Genomic DNA, 13,839 nt, shown 5'->3' with positions numbered 1-13,839 from the left:
GTTTTTCTAATACAAAATTGTCTGCCTTGCAACCCTGCACGGGCCCGTAGTTCCTGCAAATAATACACAAAACCACAGGTGCTGACACAGATCACGCAGGAAATATTTTCTAACTCATTCTGTGCATTGTACAGCATTACTGAATATTGTAACGTCCACATTTTTATTCCCTTTTTCTTTTTTACTCATGAGACGCAGTAGAGCAAGAGAGAGCGAAAGCTACATATGCAAAATACCTTTTCAAACGAAAGAGTTCCAAGGCTTTTCCTGAAAGAACCCTAAGAGGAAGTTTAAGCCGCTGAATTAAAGGTGCAGCGTGCTGTTAGTGGGTAGAAATTTCCATACTGGTATGTTGTATGTAAAACAATTCTGGACGCCAGCTCCCTGGCCAAAGTTTATTGGCAATAACGAAGGTGCACGGGTACCGCTGTGCGGGAACCGGCAGCTGCTGCCAGCCCGGGCTGGGAGCACACCCGCAGCACCACCGCAGATTTTCCTTTCTGCGTGTGCCAGCCGCCCTCTCTCCCCGACCTCTCTGGAAAAGGTCCCGTTCGCAGCCCCGCAGCCCCCCAGCCCCGCAGCCCCCCAGCCCCGCCGCCCCGCATCCCCGCAGCCCCCCAGCCCCGCATCCCCGCAGGCCCCCAGCCCCACATCCCCGCAGCCCCGCAGCCCCCCAGCCCCGGCCGGGCACTCTCTGCGCGCCCCGCGGAGCCCGAGGACAGCGGGGCTGGGGTTCCCCCGGCGGGACACCCGCGGCGCTCCCCCGCGCCTCCGTGGGCGTGAATTTCGGGTTAAAACGACAGGTTTCTGGTGTTCCTCTCGGGTTTCTCTGCTGCCTTTTGCTTTAATTCTTCCGGCACAGCTCGGGAGCGAAGTTAAGCGGCTCCGGCGGCCGCGCTCGCCCGGCCCTGCCGCTTTCCAAGATTTTCGCTCCAAGAATGGAAAAGGCGGAAACTATCGAGAAACAGCGGGGCAGCCCCAAATCACCCCGCGGCTCCCGGCCCGGCCCGGCGAGCGCTGCGCTGCCCGTGGGGACCCCCGCCCGACCCCCGCTCCGCATCCCTGAGGGATGGGGGATGAAGGGATGGAGAGATGGGGGATAGAGGGATGGGGGAGGGAGGGATGGAGGAATGGGGGGATGGAGAGATGGAGGGATGGAGAGATTGGGGGATGGAGAGATGGAGAGATGGGAGGATGGAGGAATGGGGGACTGGGGGATGGAGGGATGGGGGGATGGAGGGATGGAGGATTGGGGGGATGGAGGATTGGGGGGATGGAGGGATGGAGAGCGGAGGGATGCGGGGATGGGGGGAAGGGTGGCGGGGGGCAGGGACCCGGGCGCTGCGGCGGCGGCGACTTTGCTCTTTAAATCGCTCTCCAAAGCGGATTTACGGCTGATCCCCCACGTCAGCGCCCGGGGGGCCGCTCGCCGCCGGCGGCGGTGCCTGGGGCGGTGGGAGGCGGCGCGGGGCGGGGCGGGGCGGGGGCCGGGGACACTCGGGCGGGGCGCGGGCCCGGGGCCGCCCCGTCGGTGCGTGCCGGAGCCCATGAATTGCTCCGTGAGCGCCCGGCGAGGCTGCCGCGGCCGCGGGCTCCGGGCACGATGCAGAAGAGCGTGCGGTACAACGAGGGGCACGCCCTGTACCTGGCGCTGCTGGCCCGCAAGGAGGGCACCAAGCGCGGCTACCTCAGCAAGAAGACGGCGGAGACCAACCGCTGGCACGAGAAGTGGTTCGCCCTCTACCAAAACGTGCTCTTCTACTTCGAGGGCGAGCAGAGCGCCCGCCCCGCCGGCATGTACATGCTGGAGGGCTGCAACTGCGAGCGGGTGGCCGCTCCCAAGGGATGCGCGGCGGGCAGCGCCAAGGATGCCGCGCTGGACAAGCAGGTACCGCCCCGCGGCCGGGGGGCAGCGGGAGGGACAGCGGGGTTCTCGGGCCGCCCCCCGCGCCCCCGGCGGTGCCGCCCCCGGCCCGACCCGCCGGGAGCTCCTGCGGCTCGGGGCGCGGGTGGGAGCCGCAGGAACTCGCGGGGCGGCGGAGCCGGGGGTCCTGGAGTCCCCGCTGATGGCTCTGGGTTCCTCCCTGGCCCTTCTGTTTCCACCCCCGGCCGAGTTTCGGCCAGGCGCCTCTCGCGGAGCGGGTGTTGGGTTGTCTCGATGCACTTCTGCCGTGCAGCGGTGCATTTCTCGGCAAACTCAGCACGGCGAGGCGGCGGGGGGACAAAGTCCCAAAGCGGCACGGGGGCACTCTGAGGAGGCGCTGAGCCCTTCCCTGTGGGGCTGCCGCCTCTCCCGGAGATGCTCTAGGGGGAAAACAGGCTCTCAGTCTCCCTGGGGATGCGTGTGGCAGCCGGGCAGGTGGCTGGGCGAGCCCGAGCCCTGATTGCAGCCTGCTGCATCCCACGGGAGCGGGAGGTTTCCCTGCCAGGCAGGTGTGGCGAGCCGGCCGTGCCCGGGCTGGGGATGTGGCACAGCGCCCGAACCGGGGCCCGGGACCGCGGGGGCTCGGGTGGGATTCCTTCCCCTGAACTGCCGAATTCCTGCCCTCCTCCTGCCCCGCCGGCCCCAGCTGATCCTGCCCAAGCTGATCTGTGTGACATGCGTGTGTCAGAGCGGCGAGTGGTTAAATACTCCCGTGCATTACATAACCGCAAGGAAAGGACGCCGTGGTTGCTCGGCGTGGAGAGAGACCGGGTGTCTTACCCACACACCTCCTGCTGCCTCATCTGAGTTCTTGATCTCGTCTGAAATGTGCTCCAGCCTGGTCCTGGCGTGCCCGGTGCCTTCCCCGCTGCACGGGTGCTGGGCTGGTTTGGGGAAGTTTGGGTGGCTGCAGGTGTTTCCTCACGCTGCTGAGAAAGTGACACAGATCACAGCCGCGTCCTGAAACCCAGCACATCTCTGAGCTGTCCTGGACTGGTGACTTTGCAAGGAGAGCTCAGAGCCTCGTCTTATATTTGTGCCTTTCCCCCGCACCTATAAATAAACCTGGTGAGCTCAGGCAGCCTCCGGGTGTTTCATGGTTAAGTGAGCAAACTTCGGGGAGCTGGGATGGTTGTACTTATGTCATATTCACCCTCCAATTCTTGCTTATTGCTTTGAGGCATGTTTTTATAGCGTTATAAGTCGAGCACTGGAGGATCCCCAGATGATATTAAACATGGATGTTGCCCTGCCTTCTTTACATTGGCTTACTATGCTTGTTTATCAGCGGCGTTGTTAAATTACAGCTTGACTGAGAGAACTGCCTGAAAACAAATCCCTTCCATGTCTGTTCTCTGGGAGCCTTAAGTTGTGCTTTTACAGTGATGAATGAGTTGTTCATAATTACATCTAGTAATAATTACAGGGCAGGAAGCTGAGCTTTTATTGCCTCAGACATCAGCTATGTTGGTGCTTTCAAGAATAGCAGACTGCTATTAAAGAGGCAGAAGAATGCTTTTTTTTTTTTTTTTTTTTCATGGGATGCTCGTTTCAATTTTCAAGACAGATCATCAGAAAATATCCTTTTTCCTTCACCTTTTGCTTGATCCCAAGCTTTATTCAAAGCTTTTGAGTATTAGTAGCTTTTACAGATGTTTAATCATTGAAGTGCACCTTTGTTTGTATATACCCATACAGACACAAATCTTTGCTGAGGTGTACAGGAAATTCCCTCAGTGGCCAAAACTGATCCAAGGCAAGAATGAAAAAGAAAAAGATTTGAAAATTAAGCAGCCTCCTCCATTTAGAAAATGTACTCACATTCTGAAAGGTGTAAAGCAATAAGCCATGAACCTTCAGTTTATTAACAGAGGCAGGCAAACTTTAATCAGATGATAATGAAATGTTGATATTGCACATGCTAACTCTTGGCAGTGAAAAAAAACTGTATAAATTTAATTTGCTTTGATTTCACCACACAAATGTATTAATGGAATGAAAAAAAAAAAAGGAAAAAAAAAACTGCTCTGTGGCAGTTTTTGAAGAATCAGATCTCTCTTCTGCAAAGGAGGGACAAAAGACAAAAGTTTTCTCCTTTAGTCTGGGTTTTATTTATCTGACTAACTCAGATATTAGAGTGATATGTGCTATAGAATTACACAAATGAGGGAGAGAAAGAGGAAATAATCACATGAGAGAGCTTCATCAGCATACCTTGAGTGGATATTTGAAAAAGCAATGCATTTTCTCCAAGTTACATAATAAAGATTATGGAAAATGCTTGGAGGACAAATAGATTTTGTTTTCCACATCTTGCAGATCCTCTCAATGTTGGTTTTCAGTTGTTTGGGCATGGATTGTCAGGTCAAGTGCCACGTGAAACTCTGTAAATTGTCAGAGCTGAGTGGGACAAGGGCTGGGCTGTGCTGTCCTGCACAGGACACAGAATTTTGGCCACCAGATGTGTCCAGGTGTGGTGCCCATCTCCCAGCCAGCCCAGGTGCTGGACAGTGACACGTTCCACCCTGCTGGGGCTGCTGGGGATGTTAAGGTGTGACAGGAGCCACCGCTCTGAGGAAGATGCCAAATGCCTCCATAAGATTTATTCTGGTTTTGCAGCATTAAGGGCTTGAGAAACAATTGCAATGGCAGAATGCACTTGTTTTGCCTTTTCCATTACCATATTACTATGTTTTTTTCCTTCAGAGGGATATTTGCTTCAAAGAAAAATCTGTTAAATGTACAGAACCTGTCTTAATGATGACTGTACAAAGAGTGAATCGACTGATATTCTGGAAATGTGTGATGAAATTGAGTATGCTGCATATACTAAATGATCTGCAGAGGGAATTCTTGTTTCTAAATAAAAGTGTTTTGATCTCCCTCACATTTTGGAAGAGTTTTCGTAAACACCAAAGAGGTGTTGCTCTACACTCTGATTTCACATTTCAGGCAAAAAAAGAAGACATAGATTTATTGAAAGAGTAACAAGGTAGAAGAGGCTGAGTTTCGAATCAGCAAATTAGGAGATGTGAATACCACATGCAGATAGCTTCTGATTTTAGTTAAACTGCTTCTTCCCGGGGGAATTGAGAGTTGTAAACAAGTGCAGCCCCAACAAGTGGCACTGAGAGTCTTGGTGAGAATCCATTTCAGCTTTTCTTTCAGAAACTCTGGAATGGCTGGCTCTGTCTTGGTGAGGGGTCAGTCTCTTTCAAAAGTAAAGCAAAATGCCCCAAACTATGCCTTTTGCAGCGCTTCACAGAAGGCTGGCACTTATCCAGCAAGTTCACAGCTACTTTTTAAAATACTACTGGAAACAAGTGATTAGGAATGTAAATATTAACATTATTATTATTGTCTGCGTTGGGAGGTGGCCTGTGTGTTTAGTTTCTTTCATAACTGTGCATTGAATACATGGAAATGTTCTGATACTGCTATTAATAACTGTCTCAGAGTATTTAAGGTTGTAAATGTTGCATGATTGGAGCAGAGATGTTCTTTGTATCTTGCCTGCAATAATCTTCCTCCCACTTAGCAAAATTAAATGCAGTATTAGGTCTGTGTTCCCACAGATTAACAGAATCCAATCATTTGAATTTTTTTTCTGCCTGCTGCAGCTCTGGTTTTGTGGAGGACACACAGATTTTGTGGATCCTCTCTGTTTTACACTTATTGCTTGGCACATGCCACCACCAGCTTTTGCTGTACCTTCAGCTACTTTAATTATGTTTAACCAAGGAACAGCACTTAAAGGGCATTTTTTAATGAAGATGAAATTAATTAAAAGTTACTCAGTTTTTTTTGGGTAACCCCCCGCCGAGTTGCTCAGCATCCTGTGCATGTTTAATGTTGTAGATGGCTGAGGAGTGTTGGGGTTTTTTTGACACCTTCAGGATTAGTATTGTCCATAAATCTCACTGCTTGCATGTGGGCAGGGAGTTCCCTGTGATGTTCCAGTGAAAGGTAGGCCAGACACCGCCACATTTTAAAAATTTTCAGGAGAAATTATGAAATAATAGATGAGTTTTTCTCCTCATTACCTGAGAGGAAATAAAGATGTGTTGTGCTTTTGTTTTCTCTAAAGTTTTGTGTTTTTTTAATGGATTACCCTCAACAGAAAGAGTTAATTAAAAAAGATGGCTGTTAGTGGTCTTGGGGTTAAGGTTTTTGTAAGACCTTCTTATGGCAGAGTCTCTAAATGGTTCTCGTGTGAAGACAGCTTTGGGGTAACCTGCTCTTTGTTGTCCCTGTCCCCCTGCTGTCCCTCAGTCACTGTCATGGGACATCAGAGCTCTGGGTACGTTCCCCAAATATTCAGACTCTTCTGGTCTGTGTTGGGGGCAGCAGAACACGAGTCCCTGGCACTGTGCCTCATGCAAGCTGCAGCCAAGGGGTTGTGAAGAAATGAAAAGTGAATTTACAGCGTCCCCTGTGACCTAAGGCAACAGGTGGGAAATAAATACAAAAATTAATAAAACCCCCAAACAAACAAACTAACTAAAGAGAACCTGACCCAAGCCATCAACCAAACAAACAAGTAAAAACCCTGCTGTGATCTATCCAGGGACTGAGCTCTGCTCTTTGATAAATGTTTTGTGTTCGCTCAGCAGTGAGCACAGTTTGTGAATAAGGAGAAGAAGAGGAAAATCTCACAGCCATATTTATTTGCCAAAATTTAGGTGTTTCCTCCTAACTCTTGAAAAAGTATATTTCTTCTGTCACGTTACCAAAAGGGTTTGTAACTGTGCTTGTGTGGGGAACCTACACAGCTGATAATCGAGTTACAGGTAGACCTGTTTTTTTGGTTTTTATTCTTGACATGCCTCCTCAAAGGTTACTTGAATCTGCACAGACATAGCTTGGACAACATTGATGACATTTAATAGTTTATTATTAATCTTTGGCAACCTTTCATGCACATCAAGTGGTTTTGGTCAGGAACCTGAGCCAGGTCCATTTTGTTTTCTGTTCTTGACTTTTGGTCGCCCTTCAGGGTGAAAGGCAACAAGAGACCCCACCTGAATGTCAGAGAGTAATTAAAAGGACTGAGGGTAATGAGATCAGATTTTTTGAGGCAAAGTTTTATTGGATAGAAAACATGGGCTGAGGTCCTCAGCGTTTCCCTGCGAGGCATTGTAAGATCCTGAAATATTGCAATGTGCTCTAACAGAAGTGCATAACCTGTAATTAAGTTACTGGATGATAATTAGATCCCAAGACAAGTGACATTTGGCAAGGGCTTGTTTGTGGAGTTGCTGGGAAATGCTTTTGGCCAACAGGTGAAATGTCAGTGACTGGAAGCACAGGTTAGACCTCACTTGGAAATGCAAAATCCCTGAAGACTGAAAATGTCACTGAGTCTCTTCCTTGTAAGAATTAGATCCGATAGTCACAGCCCCAGCCTCAAACATGCCAGGTGACCAGAAGCTCCTTCTGCAGCACAGCTCATGGTGGGGATGAGAACACCCAAATAAATTTCAGATAAAGCACTCCAACAGTTTAACAGGAATTTCATTCTTCCACCTGCCTTACAGCCAGCGCTGCTGCTCATTTCGCTTTGTCTCCTTTATTGATGGAGCTGCATCGATTTGGCCGTATCTGTTTAGTTCCTCAAATGTACCAGAAGATCTATAGAAAGCAAATTCTGAGCACAGAAATAGCAACTCAGTCCCTAATTTACTGAATAACTGTACTTCATTAATCTTAATTTACCTTGATTTAACTTTTAAACTCGGATTTTTTTTTTTTCACCGTTTTTTTGGGCAGGGTTTGTCAGGGTGGAGAGCAGTGCTGGTGTTGGTGGGGCTGTGGGTCAGCAGCTGCCTGTCCCTGTCCCTGCAGGAACATGAGATTTTGGGGAGCATCTCTTCCCAGATATTTCTGTCTACCAGTCATTCCTGATTGAGGGATGGGTTTTTTAAACACTGTGCCTCTGCACTAAATGTGTAGGAACATATGCTTCCAATTGAGCTTGCAAAAAAAAATTTTTTTTTTTTTTTTTGATTTACCAATCCCGCAAGGTTTTCTGTTTGAGCTACAGGATCAGTATTTATAGAAGCAGAGGCTTCCCCAAGTCAGTCCAGCCATTTCAGTTTCCTTTGGTGTTTGCCATGAGCTCAGAACCAACTGAGTTTTTTTTTAGGAAGTGTTATAAACTGCCAGTTCTGAACTGAGCTCTATTACAATTTTTAATTTTACTTCTGGAAGGCTTTTTTTTTTTTTAATTTTTTTTTTTTTGTGGTAGATCTGATCAGCTCCACTACATATTAAAAAAAAAAAAAAAAGGGTTGCATTTTAAGAGGTAAATGCTGCACCTATTGAAAAAAATCTGGAATTATATTATCTCCTTTTTGCTCATGGTGCTGTGGAACTGTGACTTTTGTCCATTTTTTACCTTCTGAGATTTTTGAGTGTGATATAATGTCTGAGTAACAGAAATGATTGATTAATTATTCTGCAGGCTTGAACTAGTGTGATTCAAGTTCTTGAATTACTGCAAGATTTCCACTGCACTGCAGCGTGCCCTTTGCAATCTTTCAAACTCAGCGAGCTCATTGAATTGCTCTAATTAATTACGTTTAGTTCATTATACGGCACTTTTAAGATGCTGTGCCTCTATTTGGCGTTTTGTGAGTAAATTTTTGGCTCTCTGTGGATGTCTGCACCTGTGCAGAGGTGGGGGACAGGGGCTGCTGGCAGGATTTTGGGAGCCCCACCTGAGCTGGATCCGAGGGCAGGCAGGGAGGTCCTGGCCAGCGGGGCCAGTTCTGGGAATTGAAAGAACAACAAAGTGGAAGAGGCTGCGGGTCACCCCATCCCAAACTGGTGTTTGCCTCTGCTCTGACATTTCCCATGGTGGAGCCTAAACCACACCACACTCCTGCTGTTGTCTCTTTTATGAAAAACAAGTTTCACTATTCAAAAAAAATGTAATCAAAGTTTAGTAAGGGATAAAAGGGACAATATCCAGTGCTGGGGTGCCTTGCCAAAATGCCAGAAGCACACCATTAGCTTAAAACAATTTCCCTATGTACTGTTTATTACAGTGGTTAAATGCATATTAACAAGAGTTATGCATATTCAAACATTTTCGTGAGTTTAGATGTTCCAGGAATTTCTTTTGCTTGGTTTTAACCTTTGACTTGTCTGCATGCCATCCAGTAGATTAAATCAATATATTTTATTTCTTCTCGAGGCTCCATTCTGTTGTTTTGACACTGCTTGATAACTGGAGGGTGGGTAGCAAATTTTTCCCTTTGTGTCCTGGTTTTTGTCACTGCAATGTCATCATTCAGATAATGTACAAATGTGAGAAATAACATAGCTATTTCACACTCTTGTTTGAGTTACTTACACCAATAAAAGCATTTTTACCTTACATAGTGTCTATTTTAATATTATGCTAAGGCCTAAGATGTAATATATATTTATCACACTACTATTTCTATAAGCTATACAGTGTAACTATACAGTGTATAAATAAGATGACAGATTATATATATTTCGCTTAATTTACCTTGATTTATATATATACACCAAAAAAGCAGTTAAAAGGAATTACAAGTAGTACCATGTCAGAATATTGGTGATCAATTATAACTTGCAAAAGCCAATACGTAAATGTGAATTATTTGTCATTCATAACACTCTGATATCTCAGGAGTATGCTGGGCCCTCACCTGTTGGAAATTTAGGATGGCTGAGGTGGCCACATTTTCTGTTCCTTTCTAATTTCTCTTCACTTCCTCTGACTTACACAGGTTGTTTCTCCTCTTTCAGCAAACGCCCGAGATTTTATTTTCTTCTCTGGAATTGTGGGGATCATGTTCAGCACCTTTGACAGGATGTCTCTGATGCCCTCCTGAATGGAGTCAGAATTTATTTTTAACCCTGTGCATTCATGGAGGCTCAGGCATGATGAGAAAATTGCAACCTTCTTTTGCACTAGTCATGTTCTCTTCAACGTGGTGCTCACAGAACAATTCCAGAGAACTATTAAAAATGCTTCCTCCTAATAAATCTGTTGGGGAGAACTAAAATTGTGTAGACTGCAAAGCTGTCTTGAGAGAATGGTGGAAAAGCAGTGAGGGAGGAGTGCAGCAGGGACACTGTGCAGTACCAGCTGTGCCATGCAGGTGTTTGTGTGCAGGTGAAGGCAACAGCAGTGCTGATGGCCGGGGCTGATCCATGCAGGAGCTGATCACCCATTGATCACCAATTGCATTTGATTTCTGAAGCGTTGTGTCCTGTTCTGAGAGCTGGATCAGGAGCAGCAGGCAAGGGAGGGCTCCTGGGTGGAACTGAGCCCTGTGTGAGAGATTTTCTAGATATTTATGTTGGTTTTGTGTCACTGAGGTCTTGCAGTTGTGCTTTCTTGGCCCAACAAGTACATGATGGCTGAGAGAAACAGCAGGGCCTCCTTTCTTGTGAAGGAATTGTGGTTGTGACCAATAATGGCAATTAATCCTTGTTTTGGGGACCCAGCTTGGCTCAGGAGGGAGGCATGCTGGGAGGCAGAACATTCCCTGTGAATGTAATGGTTAAAATACAAAAGTGCCACTTAAGCACCAAAGATCAGTGGCTGTGTCTCACCAGGCATCCAAACTGCTGGGGTTTGTGCTGACCATTGTTGTAGTAACTCCTTCTTACCCCACTGGCTGTTGTGAAAATAAATGTATTAATTGTAGGGGGGTGAAGAATGATGTAATTAGAGGCGTCGCAGGACGTGGGGTAAGAATTCCTGAGCTCTGCTGATCAGTGTGCAGGAGAGGTGCATCAGAACAGGTCTCACCTGTGTGTGGTGGCTGAGCCAGGGTGTGCTGAGAGGAGAGAGCTCCCAAAAAGCTGCCAAAAAGGGCTGCAGGTGTTTGCACACCTGGAGCTGAATGCACGCTGCACCAGGCAGCCTCCAACACAGTGCTCCTCTGCCTTTGCAACCTAAAGCCAAAAAATAAAACAAAAAAGAACCCCATAAACAAACCCAGAGAAACAGACCACTAAAACCCCCAAACTGAACATGAAACTGACAAAAAAAAAAAAAAAAGCTTTTGAGAAGTGGAGCTTTTCACCCACGGCTTCGGCTGTGGGAACAACCACACGGAGACAATTTTTTTTTGGGTGCAGCTCTCCTGCTGTGCTGGGTGCAAGCTTGCAGGCCCTGAGTGGGGGCTTTGCTCATGTCCTTGCTGCCTGCTGCAGGTGGGAGCTCCACAGGAGCATCACCTGCTGGCCCCGGGGCAGCCCCTGATGTGACCTGTGATGGATCAGTGATGCCATGGCTGACTCGCACAATTAACAGGCAAATATCATCTGTACAGAAGAAATTAACGGGCAAATATCCTCTATACAGGTTAAGAAAAGTTTTATAGATTTATAGGTATGTTTTACCCCCTTGTGTTATCAGGGGCTGGCCTGGGTTTGGGAGGTTTGGGAGGGTGGGCTTGTCACTGTGGCGACATCTGACCTCCAGTCAGGATTTAAGGAAGAGATCCCCACCCCTGGGCAGTGAAGGAAGAGTGGTGGACAGAACTTTGGGAGGGGAAAAAGGGTTAAAAGGTGAAACCTCCATTGTGTGGATGAGCACATGGTGGGAAAATCCTCTGCTCCTGGCGCCGTAACATTTTCTCTCTTCAGTCTTCTGTTGTGTTTTTGATAAGGTTTAATAAACCTTTCTAAATTTATGAGAAGTGGGTAGCTGTTTCTCAGACCTGCCAGAGCCCTGTCTGCACCCCTGGATGATGCTGGAGTTGTTTGCAGACACAGGATCTCGCCTGGATGCATCCCTGTGGCCGTGGGCCAGCGAAGGGAGCGAGGCACAGCGGCCACTCTGAGACACCTCCTGCCTTAGGATATTGTATATTCCTCATGATTTTGTGATCCTGCAGTTCTTCAGTGTCTAACTCTAAGCTCCATATTCAGTGCCAGCTGCTGCTGTCCCATTTTGGGCAGACACAGCAATTCCTCTCCAGGCCTGGCAATCAAGGACACATCACTGCCTCAGGGCCCAGAAATGCAAATAAAAGTGACTTGGGGGAGAAACCTGGGGTAAATGACTTATTAGCTGAAGGTGTAATTGTTAGATTAACCCCCAATATGCAAATGGACCAAACTTATAAAATTATGAAAACTCATGACCCATTGTTCATTTTTGGGTGCAGCCCCTGGGGGGGCTTTGCCTGCACAAAATGTACCTGAATTTCCTTCAATAAATATAACTGGTTTTTATTCTCTTAACATTCTCTGGCCTCTGTTTTTAGTAACCGGAAAAGCATCAACCTGACAAACTCAGAGGGATGCCAGGTGGTTCTGTGTGAAACAAATAGATATATTTACCTCCCATGAATAGGACAGGGGAAAAAGTAAAGTATCTTCCTAGCACTGCTTCAAGCAGATTTTCCTAAAAATCACTGACTTTCTGCAAATGTGTCTTTGATTTTTTACATTTCCTTTCACATTTTCTGAGGGTGTTTGAATGTGTATCTGACGTGTGTTCATTACCTGGGTGGTCCAGGGCAGAAGGAAGCTTATCTGGGCTATCTGTGTGCTGAGGTACTTGCCTCTTGAGCCCCTCTGACCCCGTGGCCTCCTGGTGAATCAGTTTCTCTGCTGGAACTTCTGCAGGCACAAAGCAGCCTGAGATGTGGAATTCCATCCCATCTGCTGGCATTCGGGTGTTTGTTTATCCCTGCAGCCTGCCCGGTGCGCGGCTGTGCTGCACGGGTGACACAGGAGTGGCTCCCACGAGTGTCACCTGCAGGTTTCTGCACACACCTGAGCAGGGCCAGGTCCTCTGTCCAGTGTCTGGGCTGTTTCTCCTCCAATTCACGGCTTCATTTTCCTCTCAGACCTGTTGGGTGCCCCTTGCAGGTTTGTCCTTCCAGGCAAGAGGCTTTCCCTGGTCCTGCTGGTCTCAGTTGTTTCACATAGTTTCAGGCATTTGGGGTTTGCATTTGGCTGAAATCTGTAAGGGTTTTTATTCCTAATATTTGTTTTGTGAGTAAGTTGCTTGTAATTATAGCAGATCTCCTTAATACCACTTGCATTAGAAGGGTGAATGTATGAGTTTTTTAATAATCGACATTCCTTGCCAGGGTAATGTCAAGTGTTTGTTCACACATTTTCTCCCTCTTTGTGGTGTCCCCCTCTTTGTCCCTTTCCCTCCAGCATTTGTTTTGCCTCATGTAAATTTCAAACTGCTTTTGGTGCATATTCCTGGCCTGGTTTCTGCCCCACAGATGTTGATGTGGTGCTTGCAGGCTGCCCCGTGAGCAGGGCTGGGAGCTCTGGGTCAGTCCCTGTGCTGCTCTCACCAGGAGCAGGACAGAAAGGGACTCCAGCTATGAGCAGAACAAGAACCTGCGCAGGGTTTTGTTCATCATTTGTGTGCTTTCCATGGATTCTCCAATTCTTTGTGTCCTGCTTGTGCAGCTCCTTCAGCAGCTTCCAGGGCAACCACACTTTATTTCTTGCTGTGAGCATCTCCTGCTCTCCTGGCTGAGAAATCCTGACTTTCTGCTGCTGTTTTTGAGGTGGGTGGAGAAGTGTAAGCAACCAAGTCCTCTTATTCTGAGCAGTGTAAGGCACCTCATCTTTTTGAAGTGTTTTTCATCTTTGCTAACAAGTTTTGGTATTTATACTTTCCCACCTTACAATAATGTCAGCATTTGGCATTTACATGCAATAAAAACAGACAATTTTTTTCCTATAAGTTACTGTGGTGTAATTAAAAAAATCAGAATTTTCTAAATTCTCGAGTGACTCAGGAACACAAACCTGTTTGACTTTGAGTCCATTTATATTCTTCAGTGATCCTAGGGCAGTCCAGTGGCACCCAGACTGTTTGCTTGAGTGAACCTTGGGAAGTGTGGAGTGGTCACGGTGGCTGGGAGAGGTTCCTGAGGACTGGGAGAGAG

At 47.5% G+C, this 13,839-nt stretch overlaps 1 protein-coding gene across 2 annotated transcripts in view; it reads left to right on the top strand.

Moving 5' to 3' along the window:
• Nucleotides 1–1,468: 1,468 nt before the first annotated feature.
• The window catches only part of RASGRF2 (Ras protein specific guanine nucleotide releasing factor 2), a 130,574-nt gene continuing 118,203 nt past the window's right edge, over nt 1,469–13,839 (top strand). The window contains exon 1 of one of the 2 annotated variants that reach the window (XM_030257413.4): nt 1,469–1,888. In XM_030257413.4, coding sequence (XP_030113273.2) covers nt 1,604–1,888 — 285 coding nt within the window. In that variant the 5' untranslated portion in view covers nt 1,469–1,603. The remainder of the gene's footprint in view (nt 1,889–13,839) is intronic. The other variant, XM_030257414.4, reaches the window with a different exon arrangement.

This window comes from Taeniopygia guttata, chromosome Z (assembly GCF_048771995.1).
Source record: "Taeniopygia guttata chromosome Z, bTaeGut7.mat, whole genome shotgun sequence".
NCBI lineage: Eukaryota > Metazoa > Chordata > Aves > Passeriformes > Estrildidae > Taeniopygia > Taeniopygia guttata.
Note: the sequence above shows the minus strand (reverse complement) of the source record. Positions and strands in the feature narration are given on the sequence as shown.